Genomic DNA, 23335 nt, shown 5'->3' on the forward strand with positions numbered 1-23335 from the left:
ATAGTTGACGGTTCTATAGCTTCACCGATTCACCGCTCCTCCCCCCCCCCCCCCCCCCACACACACACACTGACTGCTTCGCGGCGCGCACACCACAGACCAGTTTCCCCGCGCGCAACGCAGTACGCATTGGAATTCCTAATGCTAGAGAAAGTCAAAACAAATGGCCTCCACTCTTCTTTGCGATTGGCTGTGTACCACTCGCACGGCAAAGCGCAAAACAAGTGTCCTACTCGTACAGCCACGCACTCGATGTGACCTAGAACGCGAGGGCGCCCGGTGTCGGCGGCGGTGCGAACACAACACTGCTTCGTGTATAGCAATGCGTTCCGCTGTGCTAACGCTTTTTGCCAAGCGTTAGCGGCTAATTCAAGTAAATTGGAAACGTTGGCGACTATTCTGATCGCTGGCTTCTTCGCGAACGATAAACTGTTCCATTAAAACATGACGACGACGTGAGGTGATAAGAAGAATGTTCCGGGGGGAAAGCACATTTCGCGAACGTGCTTGAGCAGTCAATACCGAAAAAATGTTTTTAAAGAAAACAGCAACGAGAAAGCAGCTAGGTTCTGCAGTTTCTGCAATTGAACAGAAGTTAATCAATCAAATTAGCCAAATAACACATACGCGCGCGCGGACACAGGACATACCAATTGTTAATACACAGATCGCTTTCATTAAAGAACGTTGATAAGGCTTTTAGAGCAGATCGCCGTAACAATGCGTAACACAGTGACCCAAGTAACATCAACCAAAGGCAGCAGATTTTTTTTTTTTCAGTTGTATATTGCCTTCCAGTGCATGCCTACAGGAAACAGTCCCTGCCCCACCAATGCACGCCATCAACTCGGCTCGAGCACGCCTAAACATAGACTCGACCTGTCGTATAAGGCAGCTCTTTCCTCTGGATTTCCTTAAACGAAGTCATTTTTTTTTTTTTTTACGCGGCGTTGACTTGTAACAAATGCCATCACGTGGGCTTCAGCGCACACAGTGCCTGCCGCATGCAACCCGTTCTTTTGTAACGGTTGTTCGCGGAAGCTCGTAGAAGGCACCGGGCCGGACATGGTCTCAAATGATGACCATTGGCATTGTAAAAAAAATCCTAGTGATCGACTGCATTGAACATGGTTAAACATCTTCACATATCTCGGCTGCGCTGTTCCTAGCTCCAGAACGAAGTCCGTTAAATGAGTGCTCGAATTTTATACGTCTCAAAGTGACAGCTGGACTATGAGATGGAAATATATTTAGTCGAAGGAAATATATTTATTCTTAATTAGCAGGCACTTAACCGACTTCAAACAATAAGTAAACGAGCGCCTTCGTTCGTTTCCTTTTTATTTTCTTTTTTCATTCCAATGCCATTAGCAGCCGCAGAGTATATATACGTGCACATATATTAAGCGCGCGTGTTTTGTATTTCTTTCTTGCCCTGTCCTGCATGTAGTCTGCGCTGATCACCACGCTATAGAAAATAATGATAAATTATAGGATGAGCCCAGAGAACAATAAGTAGACTGACAAGGATAAAATAACATTGCAGAGATGCGTAACACATCCACGAAGGCAGACGAAACAAAACTGCGCCCGGCAGACACGCCCAACAGCATATACACACCCACCCTATATATATGTACTCTGCGGGTGTCTGAAAGTTGAGCCATTGCCTATACCCACTCGGACGGCAACGTACCAACTCGCCCCGCGTCATACGCACGCACGTCCGTCTACGGTACGCACGAGACTTACGTTGAGGCACTGCTCACACAGGCCGCTCTTGCGGGGCTTGTTGTCCCGCTTGACCAGGATGCTGACCGGAGCCTTGGGAACCACGTCGGGTGCGCCGGGCGCCTTCAGTATCACGTCCGGCGCCACCGTCACCTGCCAGTTGCGCTTCCAGTTCACGCACGACACCTGGCTGTACGGCATGTCGGCCAGCACGCGCTTAACCTGCAGCATCGGCATGGCGCAGTACACTCCGGGCGGGATGCGCTGGCGGAACTCCGGGGGCCGAGATCGCTGAGCGCAGCTCTCCGCTCCTTCGCGTTCACCAGAGAGACGCGAGCTGACGACAGCCGCCCGGATAGCCGCGAAGGTGTCCTTCACAACACCGTCCTTTAATGGTGCCCTCGAGGGTCGTAACTGGCGAAGCACAAGCTATAGCTGTTCACGGCAAACATCACGTCCTGGTGCTGACGCCTTCGGGCAGAGGTTTCACTCGAAGCGCGCACAGTGGCACACCGCTGAGGTCACTGACCGGCTATATTCGGTCCCACACAAACGCGCGCACCCGTTCAGCCCAAAGACACATTGACGTTCATAGCTGAGAAGGAACCAGCAGTCCTACCATCCGCTGCTTCTGCGACGGTAAGTCACTCAGACTTATCAGGCGTGTCCTGGAGTATCGTGGAAAGGCAGATGCTAGACGTATGAAGGTTACTTCTCGAAGAACACGGGATATCCTACCGCGCGAAGCTTCAGGCGTGTCAGTACACTTGGAATATCCGAAGCCAAAAATAAGTAATACCGGACTAGCTGTAGTCTAAAGATGTCGAACTGTCAAATGTCCACCGACGATTCCGTCCGCGAGATCGTTGACGAGCGGTTGTACGGATCCCACCGGAAAACGGCCTGCCAGGCAAGAAGCGTCGAACAAGGTCGCAGCATTTGTCGCGCCAGCGAACTCCTAAAGCGTGGACGCAGAGCGAACTTCGGGGCACTTGATCGAGTCCGGCGGGTGGGCGTCCGATGCACTCGCAAATCACTGGCCGCCACAAGCGACAAGAACGGATGACACGGCACGGTTACGTGCAGTCGCACCACAGGCACCTCGCGGCCCGACGTGCGTCTGAGATTCGGAAGTTGGGATTAAGAGAAACAGCGCATCGATTCCACTTGCACCCACTTGAACTTGAGGCCCAAGCGCCGGCGCGCTAAAGGAACACGGAACCGGCAGCCCATCAAACAGTCGCAATACCCCCCCGACAATCCTGTTGCCCCGCTCGACAGGGAAAAAGCCAGTCTGGGCGATTACCCCGCCAAAGACGACTGTTCGCAGCAACAAAAAGAGCAAACAAAAAAGGCCACCCGGAAACAGAAACGCCAAAAGGGATTTGGTTTCTTGCCCAGACTTCCGCTGCCAAGACAGAGTATAAGGGGGAAACAAATAAAATAAAATAAAAGGGGAGGAAACAGAAACTACTGAACGAGAAAGTGAGAGAAAATGCCAAACACCCCGATCGCCGTCAGTGCACTGCGGATCGAGCGCCGAAATGAATTGGTCTCGAAGGTCGTTGGCTCACCCAGCCCCCTTCCTTACGCGCGGACAGCCTGCTCGCTTCGACGGCTATAGCAGATAGCCCGGCCGGCCGCGGCTTCCAGAATGGAGAGATAGACGGAGGCGCAAGATCGCGTTAGCTTGCCCGTCGGTATGAACAAAGAAGAGAAAGAGATCCTGCGGCGTTTCTCGTCGACCAGGCAAAGAACGGTTGTAAAGGAAGGAGAGAAATAAATAAAAAGAAAACGCCAGAGAACGCCGGGAAATTCCGTCGCCTTCTCCACCCCGCGCCTCCGCTAATTGGCGGGAGAGAGAGAAAAAGAAACCCGAGCTAGCTAGGTAGCGACAGAAACAAGTAAAATTAGAGAGAGGGGGAAAGAAAAAAAGATCAATATCGAGCCGTACGAAAACAAAACAGCAAATGACGACAGTCAATACGAGGAGTGTAGGAAGCCTCGCTCCGGTACACACGTTCTGCACGCGACGACCAGCTCCCCAGCGACTCGCGCTCCAAACTATGCCGACTCGGTCGCGCGTATTGCGACGCGGTTTCCAGCGGTTGCGGCACACCACGAAGACGCGTCGGGAAGGGCTCTCACGAGTGCTGCGGTTATGTCACCACCTCCGAGCACCGTGCGCATCTACTTCTAACTACTTCGCGAAGGAACTCGGATGTCCAGTGCCACCGCTGTCTCCTCTTGTCTTTCTTTCTTTTCTCTCGGTGAGCGCTTTCGCATTCAAATTGCAAGACCGACGCGCAAGCGCCTTCGTCGACAGCGCCTGGTTGGCGCCCCTCAAATAAGAAAGGACGCAGAAAAAAATGAACAAAGAAGGCAACCCTCCTCCTTTCAGCTGCGTGATAATACGGGTGAACAAGAAGTGAAACGCCCTCGGAGGGAGAACAAAACAAGACAATGCCTGTTCTTTCTGAGAGCGCGCGGAACCTTACGCAAGGTGTGTGCGGTCTCAAGGACGCGTGCGCCGCCCCTACACTACTTATTATAGGCACGTTCGGGATGCTCGCCTAAACGACAGGGGCTCACCGCTAGCGTTCATTCAGCTCGCCTCTTCCTTCTAAGTAGTGCCGACGCGAACAGACATGTCTCCGGAATCCGCTCCGCCAACGCTATGTGGCTCGTTTCGTTTTGTCTCCGAACTAACTAACTAACTAACTAACTAACGCGTAAGCGTGACAAATGGATCGATGAGATCCCAGGAAGGCTCGCGTTCTTTCTCCTGCGCGCACCTGACTTCTTTCCCGATGCAGTCAATTGAGGCGGTAAAAACTCCGGTACCGTGCACTGCGAATACACGCAAGACAAAGAGACAGAGACAGAGAGCTGACGAAAACTATTCCGCAAGGCAGCAAATCGGGAGGCTCTACGGCAAGCTATCGGTCGCAACTTCTACGTTAAGGCGATGTACAGGCGAGAGGTTAACGAATGAACAGGCACAGTCTGGCGCGGTTGTCAGCAGAGGACCGAGGAAAATGACAGATACACGAATACGTGGACGCGACAGTGTGATGACGAATGATGTACCTTTACTATACAGGTAACTGTTGCCGAGCGTAGTGCCAATTAAGCTATCAGGCGGCGAACAGATAAAAGGGGCACAAAAAAGGAACACGAACCCAGCACGCTTATCAGAGGTGTCGGCAGGGCAAACAAGACAATGAACGCGCGAACAGGCGCCAGACGCCTATAATGACAACAGATGCAGCGATGTGGCTCTGCGCACACGGCTGTAACTACAGGCTCTGTGAGACCGCAATACACTGCGCGGGGCAAAGTAACCGAGACAGAGGCGTAACAGGGCCAACTACACCTATAGCAGCTGATGTTGGAGAAGAATCCTAAGGAGATACCTACAGGACAAAAGCACCGATAGAGACAACAGCTGTTCAGCGAATGGCGTGCTATACGTGTAAGGGCAGCTACAAACAATACGTCGCATGGATGTAGAAGACGGTGTAAAAAGGTGAAACAAAGAAGGGAGCACGGGGGCCTACAGCGGCCACCAGTTGGTGCAAGAAAGTGGCGAGAAACGACAAACAAGAATACGAACGTGCGAACGGCGACGGCGACAGAGACAACAGCCCTCCTATAGCAACGGCGTGCTGTCGCTGCCTCAATTCAGGAGGCGGAGTACAGGTATAAGGCGCTAAACACACTTATCAGTGCGCTCTTTCCGGGGCATCCCGGCCGAGCAACCGACAAGAAAACGAGATATAACAATAATATAGGCCGAGCTTTCTCGTCCCCAGCTGTATAACGAGTCTGTAATCCTTTCAACGCACTCCTCGCTCGCCGAAGGCAGCAATTACGGCCCCGCGACAATCTCGCCGTGACCCTAATGAGGCGAGAAGGTGTCGCCTGCACTTAGAAACAGAGAAGCAGCACGAGGAAAGGCTCAAAGTCACGAGACGGGGCTGGCCCACGTGCCGTGTCCAATTCCGAGAACTCTGCGCTTCACAACACCCGATGCTATGCCGGGAAGCCGCTTGTCCGAACCGATTTCGTTTCTCGGGCTCTTTCTTTTTTTTAAACGTCGGGGAATCGCTGACGTCTCTGTCGTGGAGGTCAGCGCTTCGCAAACGTAATCGACGGTTAAAGTGTTGTTCACTTGGAACTTACTCCTGATGGAACAGCTCTCGTCCGCCCTCTCTCTCGGGTGAAGTCACGTGGGCAGAACAGCCAAACGAATCAAATCGAAGGGGCCCGCTCGTCAACAGATGCCGCATCTAGTGTTCACTCCGGTACGGGAGAAAACCGCTCCTTTTCAACGGCTTTCGTGGAGGTATAGTTCATGGCAATACAGTTGCCAGACTGGGAACCGGTAAAACCAGGACAGAGATAAAAACAAGTATATACGACTAACCGGGGCAAGTGCGATGACGACGTGGAACGTCGCAGCCGCTGGAAATGCGCCACCACTGTCACTTCTCTGCACGAGTTTGTGATTTGCAGGAAAAATTCAGACTACTGTTTTTTTGGTTAGGTGAAAGCGACACACACTATTGCGCACGTACACACACGAGGCACGAATAAACGGTCCGGGTTCCGCAGACCAGGAATTCCACGCTTGACAAAGAAAACGAAGAGAAACGTCGCGAGGTGCCGATATCGAAAGCTCCGGCGGTGGACACGACAGGAGGAGCACGACGGCCGGCTACGCTCAATCCACTAGCCAAGAGAAGTGGTGAACACGAACGCCGATTGGGCAATACGTCCAGCACGCGCAAACAAATAAACACAAACAAAAAAGGAAAGAAAGAAAGACACCTTAGAAACGCGTGCACTATACGTCCGGGTTTTACGAGTTACGCGAAGCAAGACACAGCCTCTCTCGCCAAACCGCAAACAGGAACTAACCTAAGGATAGTTGTTTACACATTCGCTCGAGAGCCTCTTCACAATGTATAACAGCCGCAGTTAGGAGGGGGCGCGGCGCCGTCAAACAAAGCAAAATCAAATTTGCTGAGCGAAGAAGCTGGACGTATAGTAGCGCCTGGCGTCGTGTGCTACACGGACGGCTGCGAAAGAAGATTGGGAGAAGGGGGAGGGTATACTGCCGTAAGGGTGAAGCACAATCGAATGCCTTCCCCTCTGCAGTGCGTAAGAATTCTCGCGCTTAGAGGAGGAGAAGCAAGGCCGTCGACGGAGGGGCAATTACGTGCACGACGAAGGGAGCGTCTCTCGGCAAACGTACCATATATCTGTCCACGTCAGTCACGGAGTGCCCAACGGCGGCAAATTGCACGATTGCGCAGGCAATCCACCGTAAGCGTAGTGGCCGCGCAGCAGGTCTCCTCCTTTCCCAACACTCTGTACCACGTGATCCTTCCTTTTCGCTTTTTCTTTCCTTTTTTTTCTTTTTTTTTCCTCAGGCCGAAATGACCACACGGTGGAATTGGCTCCTCCTCGATTTGGTTATTATGCTCTACGCGCGCAAACACTAAGGGAACACGGAAGACCCAGCAAATTCTGTATACAAAGAAGCACGACAGCCAAAAGCAGAAGCGGCGGTATTGTTGGGAAACAACTGCGTGACCGTTCTTCCGACAGTTTTAGTTAGCTAGGAGCCGCTGCAATCGAGGCTTCTTTGCGATGTTTTGAAATCGCTCGAGGAATACGGACCACTGTGAAAAAAAAAAAAGGGGGGGGGGGGGCGCTTCCGAAAACGGAACCTGTGGTTACGCGCGTGGACGCAGTGTCCGCTAAAGGCACGTAAGTTTGCCCTACTCTCACCGTTGTCGAGCACCACAATAAGGCCTACTTGTAAAAACGTTGTGAGTCAGCTGATTTTCTGCGTCACCACCTCTGCATGCCGCGAAATTGCGCGCGTGAATCACAAAACTGTCGAGGAAGTTTTGCACAAAGACACGCACGCGTAGCGAAAAAGTCATCTAAAGACTCCTACCTTCAGATAGACGCCTTCAAGTGACGTGTCATTTCTCGAGGCACGCTGGGGGTGATTAGCGAGTCGCACTGCGAGCTACAAAATGCGAGCGAGAAGCCAGTAGAGGAAATTATCAAGGCAACAAATACCGCCGCGAACGGTATACCACCGGCGAACGCTGCAAGTTTCGAAAAATCAGTCGCTGGCAGTGTCCCCTCTCCGAATAGGACCCCTCGTCAGTTCCGCGTATTTTTCTTTCGTGCACGAGATCTTCCACTATGACCTTTCTGAACAGAGAGTCGTAAAAATCTCTGCCGTCATCGAATCTCGCCAGTGAGCTCGTAAATAGCTCCTCTTCGGCCTGAGCACTTATGCCCAAGCTTACGAAGGCCAGCAGTTCGCGACTTCTTTCAGTGGGTAACAGGAAATTACGAACGCTGCTATCTTTCAATTCTTCCACAGTTTACGTCAGGTGAGCGGGCTCGAAGCTAATCACTTCTGTGCAAATCATAAGCGCCCGTATGCAACCACAGTGCTTAATTGCGACCGCCTCGAGCTGCTTGCATAGAATCGCACAGGCGCTTGTGAGGCGCTCAAGAATGGCTCGACTGAACGGGAAGCGCACAAAGCGACTACATACGGATGTTCGGTTGTGCTTACCGGCCGGGCTTGAATCAATGTGGAACGCGCACAAATCTTTGCCACACGAAGAGCGATCGCGGACGGGTAAAAACAAAAGCGCACGCCCGCACACGCAAATCTCGCGGAAAGCACTGCCACGAACCTGCTGCTCCTCCAAAACTGAGCGCCAGCGCAGTTCTCTTCAGAAACAAAATTATTCCGAGCGATTCACACGGCGAAGGCCTCCGGCGGCCTTGCGCCGACAGGGCTGATGGCTTTCACGAATAAGCCGCTCCCGACAGGCAAAATCTGACACCACATGCAAACACAAGCACGCGCTTCAAACGTACAACCACTCTCGCTTCTTCGAATCTGTCACGTACGCGACTTGTTTTCGCGATGCCAAGTCGAGCGCGAGCTTCAAAAGAGTTCATGCACACCTGGAATTCAGTGACGTTCAAAGACAGCCTTCGTTCGCCTAAATCTCGGTTGCGACAAGTGCAAATACGACAGCGAGACAGCTTGCAGAGAACAAGCTGGAAGTTCCTTACGGAACGGTTGGTGTCCACGAAGGAGTCCTTCAGTGCTTAGGCTTCTTTTCTTCCTTTCTTTTTCACTGTAAGGTCGTCGGGCAGCGGTAGCAACACACAATTATTCACAACGCAACGCGCACGAGACACCACCGCACTCGATCACGAGGAGAATTAGCACACCATACCAGAGCTACCTGTACACGCCAAAGCACCAGCTCGTCACACATAAGCCGGCACCGACGACGAAGCATCGACGAAAACGTTGGCAACCAGCCGCCGCTGCATCTGTGATTAGCGCCAAGCAACGCTCGTTCATAGGTTAAAACTTGTCCCGCTGAACAGACGTCTCCACGCCTGTCGATGACGGCCGTCTGCACGGAGCTTCTAGCCGTCTGTCACCTAAGAATGTAGCACGTCTGCGATTTGCGCCGTTAACGATTCGTCTGCTCATCAACAACTGTCCATGCGAAGCCAACGCTGCCAACGCTGCGGAAGACGTGTCTCCGGGTTGCAACCCAAGCGCAGTCACAGACGGAACGCAAATAAGCACGCTGAAAAGGAAACGTCAAATAGGAACAAAGAAAATTCACGATCAAACCGCCACCGCCGCAAACTAATTGCGCAAGAACCGTTCATTCACCGACCGGCACTCATCCACCCCGCATATCCTTCTTGCTTGTCAAAAGGGCGTCTGCTGCCCGACTTCCTGTCTGCTCACGCACTACTGTCCGTCTGCTGCTCGCGGCGCCACAGGCACAAGCGTTTCTGGGAAGCAGCGCTACCGTAAGGACAAGGCGCCAAAGGGCAGAAAAGATGAGCAAAAAAATAACAAAAGGATAAAAGCTAAAATCAAGTGCAAGACCGACGACGAGGCACGCGACACAAAACGTTGCCGCCACCACAACCGATTACGCCCGAACCGGGCATGCCCTTGAAGCCAGCGCTGCAGGCGATGGCTTTCTCTACTTTTCCATCTGGCTCGGACCTTTTGCCACTTTTTTTTTCTCCTTCAAGGTGGACTGCAGACGCCCTATAGCGCAGCTTTCTATATATAGTGTAGCGCTCGACGCGAGCACTGCCACCTCCTTTTTTTTTTTTTTTTTCCAAAGAATCGCCTCCGTACAGCCAGTTTCGCCAAAGCTGCTTCTCCGTTTCTTTTTGCCTCCTTTTCTAAGCCTTCATAAAGTATTCTCCTCTCGCCGCGAGCGCATGACAAATCCAGTTTCGCCGCAGATAAAGCAGTCCTTCTTCACGCAGCAACGCACACCTGCGGTCCTCTTGCATGTGCAACAAAGACCTGTCAGCCTCTAAAGCTCATTTGGCCTGGCAGAATAAATTTTCGCCCGGTTTCCGCACAAACCGTCTTCGCTCGTGAATTAGAGGCCTACAGAACGTATACCACTACAAATTATTGCGCACCAATCGGGTGATTGGGGGGAAAAATCGATAAATAGATGCAGCTTCTTGCACTTCACAGTTTGTCAACTAACGCTACTTGTAAGCATTGAATCCGCGCAACTGGAAAGACGCAATCGAGGAAAGACCGGAGGAATGAGATCTCTTCAAAGCCTTGAAGCTAATCTGCCCAAAAAGTACTTTCTGTGGCTTATACGAGGCACTCAGCTGTTACAGGCACTAAAAGTAAATTAACTAGCGCATACGCGAAGTGACGCGAAAATCGTATCGTTCCCTTGATCCTTTCTATGACAGTCATGTGCCGAATCCGACGTTATCTATACTCACGTTCTCTCTGTACCTTTCTCTTCTGCAGATACGCACGCACAAGACCAGGATCAAAGACCGACATCGATGACAATTCACAGGCTGTGACCAAACGTTGAAGGATGGGTGAATCACTCAAGGCGTCACAAAGGAACTGGCGACTCGGCCACGAGATGACACAACGCGCTCCCGAGAATGACGTCACCGCGTCACCTGGGGCTACACTATAGCAAGCACGCACTCAGCTCTACTGCCGTCAAACTCACGATCGATAATCGGCCAAACAACTAGGGTCCGTCATTTCAAGTGAAGGCAGTTTCCAAGAGAACCTGAGTGTAGAAGTCAGCCGTTTGAGATAGTGGAACCCCTTGTCGACAGTCACTAAAGCTACCAAGCTTGGAGGTCTTCAGACATCTGCACGCAGAAAGCAGCCAAAACGGCTGTTCTCGGAACGTCTTGTGGAGTTCGAGTTGACCAAGAGACAAAGGTCAGTCAATCAAGAGTAACTGCGCTTGATCACTCCGACCAATCACGAAGGAGGGCTCAGAGCTCAGCTGTCCCGGATCACAAGAGGGTCACGGCGCACCAGGACATTCACAAAGCCATCAAGAGCAACCAAGGGTATCCGAAGTCTTCGCTGCTCACTCCTTGTAAAGAAGCTCGCTTAGTTAGGGGGCCCAGTTCACGAACTCTCCGCAGTCATCAGTTGACAAGCATAAGGAAGCTGAACTTTGCTGCTTTTGTACGAGCGGGCGACGTCTTGTCAAGGTTCTCCTACACCACAACAGCGCAGTTCTCAGGAAGGGCATGTAACAAGTTGGTTCTAAGTCGCACCGGTGCTCCCTGTCGGCCAATATACCCAGAGAGTGACCTCGACCGCAAAGAAGCACAGTCGACAGTACGATCTCGGAAGACAGCAAGGAACTACACACCAATGACGGTTCTCACAACAGTGCAATGTTCAAGAGGACTTTCATCCCCGAGTGCCGGGAATGCCAAGTGTCAGAAGACACGGGAGAACACACAGCAGAGGCCGTCACGAAATCCTGCATCCAGGACAACGTCGCTGCAGGCGCCGACATACCGCCATCTACATGGCGTACCGGTGACCTCGTGCCGCCCACGGGGGAATCTGGCTGCGCATCACGAAAAGCCGTCTGGTGCCATATTCTCGCAAACACAGTCCCAGGCACACAATCAACGAAGAAAGGCGACGTTTCGGATCGCGCCATCGCTCGTGGCCCCCACATCGAGGCAGGTACGTGGAAAGCACGCATGTCTGAGATGTGACGCCCCGCACACTAATGAAGTCATGGCACAATCGTACACGCACAAGGGCATATACGGACTTGCATGTATACACAGCGGCACTCGCTTAACGCATGAGGCGTGGTTACATTTCGCGTTCTCCTCCATACACAGGCCTGGTGCAAATGCAACGTTGTGTGTGCCGTTGCGTGCATGCGGGTCCTTCGCGTTCCTGAAAGAGGGGGGGATAAAAGGGCAAGAGAGAAATAGAGAAACGGAGAGGATCTACATCACGGACCGCTGCGCAGATGTTTAGCCTAGTCGTCGTGCTTTTTCTTGTCCTTCTCGCCCCGCTTGTTTGTTTGTCGTCTGTTCTTTTTTTTTTTTTGACACTTCGCGATTTCGACAGCGCCCTCTACACGCCTACAGCGGCACAACCCCCCCCCCCTTTTTTTTTTCTTGAGCCACGCGAGCATACGCCGCCTTCTGAGCCGCATTTTCATTTTTTATTTCTCCTCTGGTGTCGTGATTACGTTTAAAGACGACAGAGTCACGCCCTGGCACTGACGCGTATCAAACCAGTCCTTACAACCATTTTGACCCACAAGAAGAAGAAGCGGGCCCTGATGCGGATTTACCGGTTGGTTGCCTTCAACGCGCCGCCTGCCTCCGAGCGCTTCTGTCAGCGTCGCTGTGAAGTTCGGCCGATTGTTGGCACCCAGCGGGCAAGATGCTCTAGAAACGGGTTCCGCCGACTACACCCCGGGAACGCTAGATTCATCGCGAAATTTGCATCTATTCTCGAGACACGGCCGATATAGGCGTCGCTCTTGAATTGAAACACTGCTCCCTGCAGGAATATACACAGTAACGCTGGAAAAAACGGCCGGGGGATTGGTGACTTCAGAATAGAAACAAGAATGAAGAGGACTTTACTTTTCGCAGTATCCTCTATGGGCCAATGCATAATAAAATAAGCATAAAGGCGATTGCACCACTACCTTGTTTCAAAGGAAACGTTGATAAAACGAAGTGCTGGTTGCGCAGAGCTATACAGAGAAAACGCAATGAAGGGTAACTTCGCCTTTTATATTCATTTAACTTAGTGTAAAATAAAATATATAGTTAAACGATTTGATAGCTTGCTACAGTGACAGAAAGAAGTAGAAATGTGAATGTAACGAGTTGGGTGGCGACTGACGTATCCGGTTCCAAAGAGAGTGCCCACGGAATGTGCTCATCAATCCATCCACGCAAAGCCTTCACGATTAAATAAACAATCTATAGTGTAACGAGTATATTGCCTTCTTGAAACACGAGCATCCATCCAGAGTTAAACGGTGCTACATTTTGGGGACTCTGTTCTAAAGTAAAGCAGAGGAAAAACTGAACATACTGTGTTAATAAGAAAACCATTTAACCTACAAAAATGGTACATCAAGATGGATAAAGCGCCGTCTGTATATACAATATCATAATCAGTGGTTTTATAATGGAAAACGGAGTCTGCTAAACAATAAATTCAACGCCACTGCGTATCGGTGTCATGACTGGTGTTGGACTGTGCACAGAGAGGTAGTCTCGCTGTAATATCCGTAAGACGCTTAGTATGGTTAAATATAATCGCGCAGGCTAACCGAGTCGCGCACCGTGTCCAGTAGTAATATCTATCGATCCAGTAACACCATTCAGCAACCATAGAGTTTCGTATAATAATTATTGTGGGAAGCTCTATGGCAACAACTATACAGGGCGAGCGAAGTCAGCGTTCACCAATCAAACAATGCCCATGGCACACGTTTCAGTGACGTCATATCATTTCATTCATTTGACCCCTAGGCACGAGGCCTCATTGCTAACATTTCGCTAACCGCATCAAGTTTACAGCTTAGAATAAAGAACCAACTACACCTGTGCTATCAAAGCAGACATCAATTAGGGTTAGGATGGATAGTTGGGCATGTTGGGTAAGCATGATCTGAATTTAAGGCGCTAAAATGACGGAGGACAATGAAGAAACACACACACACAGGGCGCCAAAGCAGGTATTTTTATACATTACACCTGGCTACGAAATATCGTTCTAATTTGCGAATAGGGCATTTGACATAGAGAGAGAGAGGGGGGGGGGGGGGATTAATGGAAGCCGAAAATGTCGGCGTTGCTATATGCAAGGCTTGTTACTTCAGATGAGATGTTCGAGACTAGATGAAGACGAAAAGAAAACAAGAGAAGACAAAAGCGAAAGACAGTAAACTAGGAATAAATAAGCTAACCAAAGCTCAAACAGTTTTTGCAAAGCTCATGTAAACAGTGCGACGATCTCAAGTAAGCTGTAAATTAATGCACAATGCTTCAGACTTCAGAGTTAAGTGGTTGTAAACTTTGTGCATTTATTATTATTTTTTTCCGAATTTTCGGTCATTTTGCTGTTGATGCTGGCGTCATCGCTGTCGTCCTTGTGGCTGCTGTTTATAATCTGGGCCGCAAGTCAAAATTTTGCTTCGAACAGCAGGTAGAATATAACTTTCTCCTTTGAACGCAACAAGGTTAATTCAATTCAATTCGGTTCATAAGAGCATTCCTGTGTTTCACAATTATAAAAATAGTTATATCTGCATAGTTTATTTGTCATCACAGCTTCTCACTAAGCACTTTCTTATGCGCTTTATTCCACACGAACAACGAAGGAAGCAGTAACACCTCGTCTGATACGAGCCAGGGAGCAAGCACGTCTTTTTCTATGTGAACAACGAACAAATCTAACTATCCGGTCCACACCGAAGAAATCCAAAATCGATCGCCGCCACGCTGGCAGCTGAATGCGGGCCATAGAATGGTGGCGCCATCTACGGTTAGCGAAGCGAGACGCCCGCCAAGTTCGAACAGAAGAGCGGGAAGTTCACCGCCATTTGAAATCGCACTAACGTCAGCCGTAATAATATTTGGGGTTTTACGTGCCAAAACCACTTTCTGATAATGAGGCACGCCGTAGTGGAGGACTCCGGAAATTTTGACCACCTGGGGTTCTTTAACGTGCACCTAAATCTAAGCACACGGGTGTTTTCGCATTTCGCCCCCATCGAAATGCGGCCGCCGTGGCCAGGATTCGATCCCGCGACCTCGTGCTCAGCAGCCCAACACCATAGCCACTGAGCAACCACGGCGGGTAACGTCAGCCGTTCGCTCGTATCTGCGGTACGGCTGCTAGTAATATTGTATAACGTCGAAATGAAAACACAGTACAGAATTTCATTTCCTAAGGAAGGAAGGAAGGAAAAAGTGGAGAAGGAAAGGCAGGGAGGTTAACCAGCTTCAGCTTGAAGTCATTTCCCAAAGAAGCAGTCCGACTACTGGATACGCCGCTGAGGGAAGCAACGGTCTAACGTTTACCAAACTCATGTTTTCTTTAATGTTCACCCAAATCTCGGTACACAAGGAGTTTTCGTATTCCGTGCTCATCGAAATGCGTTCGGCACAGCCCGGAATCGAAGCCACCACCTCCCGCTCAGTAGCAGAAGCACTTGTGCATGTTCAAGGCTTTCGGCACTGTGTGTTCAGGTGGTGCGCTAAAAGTCACTAATTATGGATTAGTGATTAGCCCGAGCCGTTGGACTACCAAAGCGTCAGACGAAAATTCGTACACGCGATCTCTCTGAAACCAAAGCAACGACCAAAGCAAGACGCCATTCGCGGTTGTTCGCAATGACGACAGCTGCCCATCCGATCTCTCGCACCGCACGCATATATTTTTCTATGGCAGGCGCAGACAGGCCGTCATAGGAAGAACCGGAGGGGGGGGGGGGGGGGGGGGGGGGGGTATTGCGGCATATAGCGTCGAAGCTCCACCGTAGTCAATCGTGTAAGACAACACTGGAAAGTGGATGCCCGCAGGAAAAGCCGCTGCGCAGACGTGGGAACGTGACGGTGCTCTCACCCGCCGCCGTCTACAATGACGTCAGAGGCGCAGGGGCTCGTAAAACACTGCCACAAATAGCACTGCGCTCACGCAGCGGCCAGGCGGCGTCCGGTGTGCAAAAGCGATGGAAGCGCGCCTCCATTTTAATACGAAGCTCGCGTGTAGCTCGACGCAGGCTCCCGTCCATGCATGTGCCCTTTCGCTAGCGCATTTCGGCCTCCATCTCTGCAAGACCAATCGGCTATGTCACCCTCGCTGATTGATGAATTACTGCCCGTCGCAAGGGGGAAAGAAAGAGCTGTGAAAGACGCCTTAGCTCAGGAATAAATGTTGATTTTGAGCATAAAGGGCGATCGCGGTTAGCCTTTCTGAACTTCGCCCCTCCATCGGAATACGGCCGCGGCTGGCGGAATTCGAACGCGCGACCTCCTGCTCGCCAGCCGAACGTCGACAGCTGCCAGCAAGCTGGTCACCGCGACCGAATGAGCCGATTCTCGCCACAGCATCGAAAGCGCCCATTCTTTGAGAGGGAGACCGATTGGGAACTTCGAATGCCGATATCCTCTGGCGCGGAATGCAGTCGAACACACGTATAATAAATCCCGCATGTTACGAACTACCGGTTATTACAGGCTGAAACGCCGTGCCCGTCAAGCACTGGCACCGTGTCAGGGAACAGAAATAAAGGTTTTGAAGCGGGTAAGCCGGAAGGGATGCATTGCAAGCAGCGCGCAAGCGGACGATTATACGAATAAGGAAAAACGCAGGACAATCGTTGCCCTGTGCCCTTCCTCAATCGTGCTCGCCTGTCTTGTCTGCATGCACTGCTTGAAATGGATCCGCGGAAGTGCTCGGCCTTTGGTGCCGTGTAGCAGACAAAACAAGGATGTGCGTACCCAAATACCCGTTATAACTAACGCCACAAGCGCGTCTTTTGCATTTCCCGATCTGCGAGTATACCTAAGTTGCAACTTGCAATTGCTTACACACCATATGCTTAAAGGAGCGCTTCTTTAAGCATGCTTAAGCGAGAGCGTTCCCTATAAAGGGTATTTTTATACGCACAAATTTTTGCTTTATTTTGGGTCTTCTTCGTATACGTTCTCGGTGATGAGTATAGGAACAAAAGCAAAGCGCTTCAAAATAAATAATGAGCCCACAACACTATATACAGCGCTCATGTTGCGTACTCGTTCACCGTCCTCGCACGTTTAAAGCGATTAAAAATGTTACTGTGTTGTACCAATAAGGCTGAACTACTAGCCTTGTCGGTATTAGCGCATGAACAGCAGCCATCAGAAACTGTATTTATGAAGTACACGCTGCAAGGAGAAACAAATTTCTATTTCGGACTGCTTTTCGACAAAGAACGCAGCTCACAAATGTGCCCAGTGATAGCGTTCTGCCTTTCCTAAAGCAAACGATACAGCCTGCCGGTAGAAAAAAAAAAGAACAATTTTCGACACGCAAGCTCAGTTAGGATAGGATAGGATAGGGATAACTTTAATAAAGTGCCGGCAAACGACGATTTAACGTGTCGTGACGCTGGCCAAGCGTGGACCTGGAGTTATACCCTACTCTGCACTAGCCCAGTTGGGCCCGTTTGTAGTGGGTCATGAGGCTTGTGATACGTCACGGGCGTGACCCATCGAGCGCGCCTCGAGTTCTCGACGGGCACTCAGGGCTCCATGGATCAGTCGAAGCTCCGGAGCTCTAGATGGCAACAGCTGTACTTGGCCTCTTCAAGGATGCCTATACCACGTGTCCCGCGTAACTTGTGCCAAAATGTAAAAATAATGCATGTGCCACGTAGCTGGACAGAACCAGGGTAATGTCTGCCTCGCTTGGAGCAAGTCAGACTTTTTTTATTTTCAGTATTTCGCCTGACTACATAATTATAATACAATCAACTGCTCGAATATTATATTCAGAGCAAAAGTGTCAATGAGAAAAATTTTAGGCCACCCTGAAAAATTCCCGGTTCAACTTTCCGTTACACAAGAGTTGTTCCGAAGTTCGAAAGAAACCCGGCCGCGAAAGCGCGCGAGAAGCAATTTTACGCGTTTTGCGGGCTTTCTCATTCTAACGCTAAAATCCTGCGACCTGATCCCAATTTCTGAGCCGATTTCCACATGCTAGTTCAAATGACCCCCCCCCCCCCCCCCACACACACACACACACCCTTGTCCCCTTTCTTTTACCGCCACTAACACCACCGCCCCCGCGTGATTCGATAACTCCACCAGTCACGTGTGCAATGTGTCCCGCATCTCGTGCACGTTCAACACATAACAGGCAGAAGTGCAGACAACCACAGTGTGACGAGACACACGGACAAAAACAAAAAAAAATGGTATTGCTGGTGCTCAACAACGTGAGTGGGCGGATGGGTATAGGTGGGTGGATGGGTGCGTGTGCGTTTTTTTTTTTTTCCCCGGTGTTTTCGTGTCGCTCGACGGGGCGTGTAATACGTACGCGGTCGTTTCTGGGTGTCCAGTCGCTCGCCGACGTGGAAGCCGTGGCCGCAGGAGTAGTGTTCGTGTTTGCGCGCGATCCGCTTAGGTCAGCGGCCCGCCCCTCGGGCGAACCCTTTTCCCGGTCCTCCTACGCACGGGGCAGACAAGGAACGGCGAACAGATGAGCAGCGTCGCCGAATTGAGCGCCGCACAGTTGTGAACAATGCATGGGGGTATGACAAGTTACATACTTTGCGGGCAAAAAGAAAAAAAATTCTGGCGATCAAGTTGACACACATTCCTATTCTGTCATTCCCTTCCCCCAGCGTATAGGGTAGCCAAGCCAACCAGACGTTTTTCTAGGTAACTTCGCTGCCTTATCCCTTTTTTTTCTCCTCCTCCCTGATTTTGAGAAAATTTTCCCAAGAGTATTTTTAATGAAAATTCCCCTCGCACTATATGACATTGGACGTTCATGCGGAAGGGGAAAAAAATGGCGTTTATAGCTTGCCAAGTTACTATGCCAGCCCATAATTTTTCACGACTGGTACCAGTAAGCTGTAAATCTGGTGCGATTCAGTCCAGTTTCGCGACATCCCAACAAACCAAACTCACAAAACCAGCAAAAGACATCATTATTTGCAGACTGCGTAGAAACATCGCCTCGTTCTGGCATACCGCTACAGCTTCCGACATATAAATACTGTCGGTATCAATTTCCCTGATAGAAAGTGACCGGAGTGAAAATACCGTTTCTACCCGGAATTTTGCCGAACTGACGAATTTCCCGAGAATTCCAGGTTTACAATGTTTTCTATGATAGCAGACGTCCTGCGTACAAAGTAGTGATGCTCATTGTAACACATTATATTCACTTTGCAGCAGTGCGAAGTTAAGCGAGGCAAGAAAAAGGTGGGGGGCGTACATGTTAAGCTCGCCAGAAACAGGTTGAACCATTTAGCTCTAACAAGATGAGCGACATTCCTGCGCAATGTTTAGCATAAACGACTAAGCATGAATCGCCAGGATGATCGGTAGTTCATGTACCATACTACGGCGAGGCTTACTTAAAATGACCAAGTATGGTTTCGCAGATAGCGAAAAGAATAAAGGGATCTGAAAAGCTCGATCTTGCTTTTTATTTACAAACGTCAGAACAATACAGACACTGAAGGCTTACAAATAATATTGAATTGCAAGAATATTCACCAAAATATGCTCTCTAGTTGTATGCCAACCTGACCAACTTTTACATCACAGACAGCGAAAGTGTATAAGCTGCTTCTCAGACTCTTCGGAAGTACTAAACGTCTGCTAGCAACGACTCATTCATCACCGATGCCCTGAGAGTATACGACCGTATTGGGAATTCCATGCAGGCTCCGTTGCTGGACCACGCCGTCAGCTTTCACCGTCGCAGTTACACAAGTTTCTACAACTCCGTCTCACAAGCCGTTCTTAGCACTGTGCAACGATTCCTTAGCCAATCGGAAGGCCGAACTTCCCTCGAGATGCGTCCACCCGCTCCGTGTCGTCTGCTTAGCGGCTGATGAATTCCGCGATATACGAAGTGCGCGCGCAAAGGTCCCAACATGTCACGTATGGCTGTAACGTATCGCGTATACCAAGTAAAAACCAAAACTCTCTAATCCTGCCCCTAATGAGACGGTTACGCATGGAACTATATTCCGTTGCGCAAGGGTATTGCGCCTGTGTACGCCTCGTAGCTTCGGCAGCGCTACGAACTACTTGTGAGGTAGAGTGTTTAGAGTGCTGACCTCCAACGTGTAGTCGGTAAAACGCGAAGCGAGAAACAACTATTATGAATTACAGGCTTTAAAAAACGAGAAAAATAAGAAGGCGCAGTGAATTGGATTGGACAAACCTTTATAAAGGTCCTTCAGGAAGGCGCAGTGAAGTTCTTACGTATTCAAATGAGGTATACGAAATGTAAATTTTACTTTCTGATTATGGGTAATTACGTTTCAAAGCGAGAATTCGGGACTCCGACGCAGGATGTGTTGCTAGCGGTTCTTTGACATTTGATACCGAGCACGCCGCCACACGAATAGCGTCGCGGACGTCCCCTCTTCGTTGTAAAAGAGAAATTAAAGTGGACGAAAATACAAGCTGCTGCAGGTAGGAGTGGAACTTACATCCTCTGCATTACGTGAGCGGTGCTCTGTCATTAACCGCCTTCCCTTCCAACTTTCTTCGGTGTATGTGTACACGATTAGCCAGCGCCTCTCACGACCATGGCGCAGGAACATTGATTTCAATCTGTCATTAGACAACTGTTAAATGTCAGTAGCTGGGATAAAATCGCAAGCATTTGTCGACAAGAAAATTGGGGCTAGACTTGTACAGCACCAGCATCGTTTACAGCACATCGTGCAATTCCGCCATAATGTTTAATTCTACAATGACAGTGTTTTGAGCCAATCAGAGAAGTCGCAGCAGCCTTCTGGGCCAATCAGAACTCGCAAGATGGCAAACTCGACAATACGGCGGAATTTGACAATGTCCCGAATAGAGCCTCTGAAATGCTTTACCGCCATACGCCGAGCCGCGATGCGTTACAGCTTTTCGCTTACTCGTTGAACATTTGAATTAAGGATGAATTGCAATCTTTTCGTACGTGTAGCACTCGCCCGCCGTCTTTTCGAATCACGTTTTCCAGCACTGCCGCCAAGTGGCGCCACATTGCGTTGTCGTGGCGCTACCTTCTGGCGATTAAGAAAAGTAAATAGAACGGCGACAGAAGTTTTTTTTTCTGCGGCACGTAACCATGGAAGCGCGCGCATTTGGCACACGGAATCAATTGCACGGTTTAACGATGCCACCTAACGGCGTTCCCGCATGAGCCATCGGGCGCGCAGACGTAGCGACGAAAGGGAGGAACCGCCCACTGAAGTTGCATTGCGTCTCTCTCCTCACTTTGCAGGCATCGCACTCGACCCCTGCCGCAACGCCGGGAAAGTGCCGGTGACTCGGACCAGGGAGTGACGTCAAACCGCCCAACAGGGATACAAGATCCCCGCCGGCGCAAAAGCAGCCGCCCACGACGTCGCAGCCGTTGGCGAAGCAGACGACGTAGATTGACCGATGGCGATGCTGAAGCGCGGTAAAACGTCGAGCAAAACTAGGATCCCCCCCACCCCCCCATCCTCCCTTCTACCACTTTGGCCTCGCCAATGTATAGCGTACGTAGCGCGGCCAATTTCGATCGAATAACCCACTTTCTATAAATAATGCGTGCGAAGAAAAATAAACACGACGTTAGTTGACGAGGCTGGAGTCGGGCTTCTTTTGAGGACAGCGAGGCATGTCTGTAGAAAGAGGCACTGCCCACGTCCCGTCCGGGCGGCTCAGTCGCGGTAATATATTCACTCTTGCTAGATGACTCCAAACGCTCAGTTGACGGTACAATGAAATCAGCTTACCTCTAACTCTATAATGGAATTATTACGCCGCACTTTATTTGGTGACTTTGAATTTTTTATTGATGTAATGAGCTGGTTATCTTGTTAAGCATTTTGTCTTTATGTTCCCGTTTCTTTTTCCTTGTTCTTCTTCCTTCTTTAAAAGTAACTGGGTTGAACCTCCTGTGCATGCGGGATAGCCGGCCCTTCAGTGTTTTACTTCCAGCGCCAACATTCAATAAACAAAATAAAATTTGAATGTTTAAATCAGTTCTGGAGGCAGCTTCGATAAAAGATCAAACCGATGCCGACACGAATAGACTGGTTGGTAAAAGGTGCTTTAAGTGCTTTAAAGCTTTGTCTCCATTTATTTTGCGGTAAATGGTTCCCGAGAGACACGGCTTTCTTTTTTTTTTTCGCGCCCAATTTCCTACGCCGCTACGTCATCGTGACGTCAAGCAATCCGAAGTATATTCGCGTATGCGGGCCGCCTTTGGACAGAAAAGGTTTTCAAGACTCGCTGTCGCGGAGTCTTCGTTTCTTGAAAAAGCAGCGCAAAACTTTTTTTTATCGTTAAAACTACTAACTAACGTACAATTAACGGTATACTATACTGTGGTATCCCAGCTGACAGCTAGCCGAGCCGTTCAACGAAGGAAAAGGAAAGAAAAATGATTAAGAAAGCACAACGCAAGATACGATTTTAAGACCTACGATGTACAGTCATCGGACCTCTGACAAGTGAATACCGTATATCTTACAGGTGTAACTTGCACCGTGCTTTCTCTATCTTTTTTTTTCTTTTTCGTTGAACAGCTTGGCTAACGATAGCTGGGACACACGGTATACTAGCTATATATAGGCCCGGGCTAACGCTGCTAAAATCAATGCTGACAAGAGGTAGTGCGAAAAGTTCAGTGTGATGTTGCCATCTGGCCTTTCAACTGACGCCTAACTTTTTTGTTTTTAATACCGATACTCTTGTCTCGAAAAGAGTGACAGCTTTTGAAATCCATAAGCGTGGTTAATCGATCCAGCTTAACTCGACATTCAGTTTTGGCGTTCATCTAAGCCTTAAGTCATTAGGGCACGAGAATACGTTATCGTTATAACTTTATCGTTATGCAATTTGATCCAACCTCCACAGCGCTCGTTAGAGCACAAGGAAAACGTTATATAAGTTGGCGCAACCTTCGCAACACCAGCACTGCTGCCGGCAGTCCTAAAGCTTACGCACATTCACAACCTGCGCTGTTACTCAGCGTAACGTTACACCGCTGTTAGTGTGCTATGCAAGGCCTTATACTGCACGCGCTGCATTGCACGGCAACATCTGATGACGCTCGCGGCGTAGCTGGCCTTCAAAATTTTCACGAACTGTGTATAGGAGAGACCGCAAACGTGAAAATGTACCGGAAAACTACTCGGCACGTGTTTTCCCAATCCCCTATAGTTAGCGAAGAAAAAAAAAATAAACTAAGGAATATCATTTAAAAAAGAAAAGGAAAAGAAAAAAAATATCGTGCCCAGGCGCGCATGCCACGGCATGGGTCGCGTGCTTATGCGAACATCCGGGGCCGCTCAACAGGTTTCCCTGGAGTTTTACTTGGCGTTTTCTCATTTTTATTCGATGCCGACCACTCTCGCCACCTTTTGCTCGAGCGAAGGTTATCGCTTTTGTGGCGCGCTTCGCAAACCTACGAGTCCTCTCACTCACTCACTCACTCACTACG

The 23335-nt window shown here is 49.9% G+C and overlaps 1 protein-coding gene and 1 long non-coding RNA gene across 4 annotated transcripts in view; one reads left to right on the plus strand and one right to left on the minus strand.

The window, feature by feature from the left end:
- The window catches only part of LOC139060819 (uncharacterized), a 66172-nt gene extending 44533 nt beyond the window's left edge, over positions 1-21639 (plus strand). Inside the window, exons 2-3 of the long non-coding RNA XR_011515052.1 lie at positions 10607-11815; positions 21125-21639. This is a non-coding gene — a long non-coding RNA (uncharacterized lncRNA). The remainder of the gene's footprint in view (positions 1-10606; positions 11816-21124) is intronic.
- LOC135914434 (adenosylhomocysteinase-like 1) overlaps positions 1-23335 on the minus strand; it is a 271601-nt gene that overhangs the window by 232546 nt on the left and 15720 nt on the right. The window contains exon 2 of one of the 3 annotated variants that reach the window (XM_065447278.2): positions 18200-18328. The exons of 1 other annotated variant lie outside the window; for it this stretch is intronic. In XM_065447278.2, the coding sequence (XP_065303350.2) occupies positions 18200-18328 (129 nt within the window). Of the gene's footprint in view, positions 1-1752; positions 3386-18199; positions 18329-23335 lie in introns of those variants that run through there. One more of the 3 variants, XM_065447279.2, reaches the window with a different exon arrangement.

This window comes from Dermacentor albipictus, chromosome 6 (genome assembly GCF_038994185.2).
Source record: "Dermacentor albipictus isolate Rhodes 1998 colony chromosome 6, USDA_Dalb.pri_finalv2, whole genome shotgun sequence".
NCBI classification, from domain to species: Eukaryota; Metazoa; Arthropoda; class Arachnida; order Ixodida; family Ixodidae; genus Dermacentor; species Dermacentor albipictus.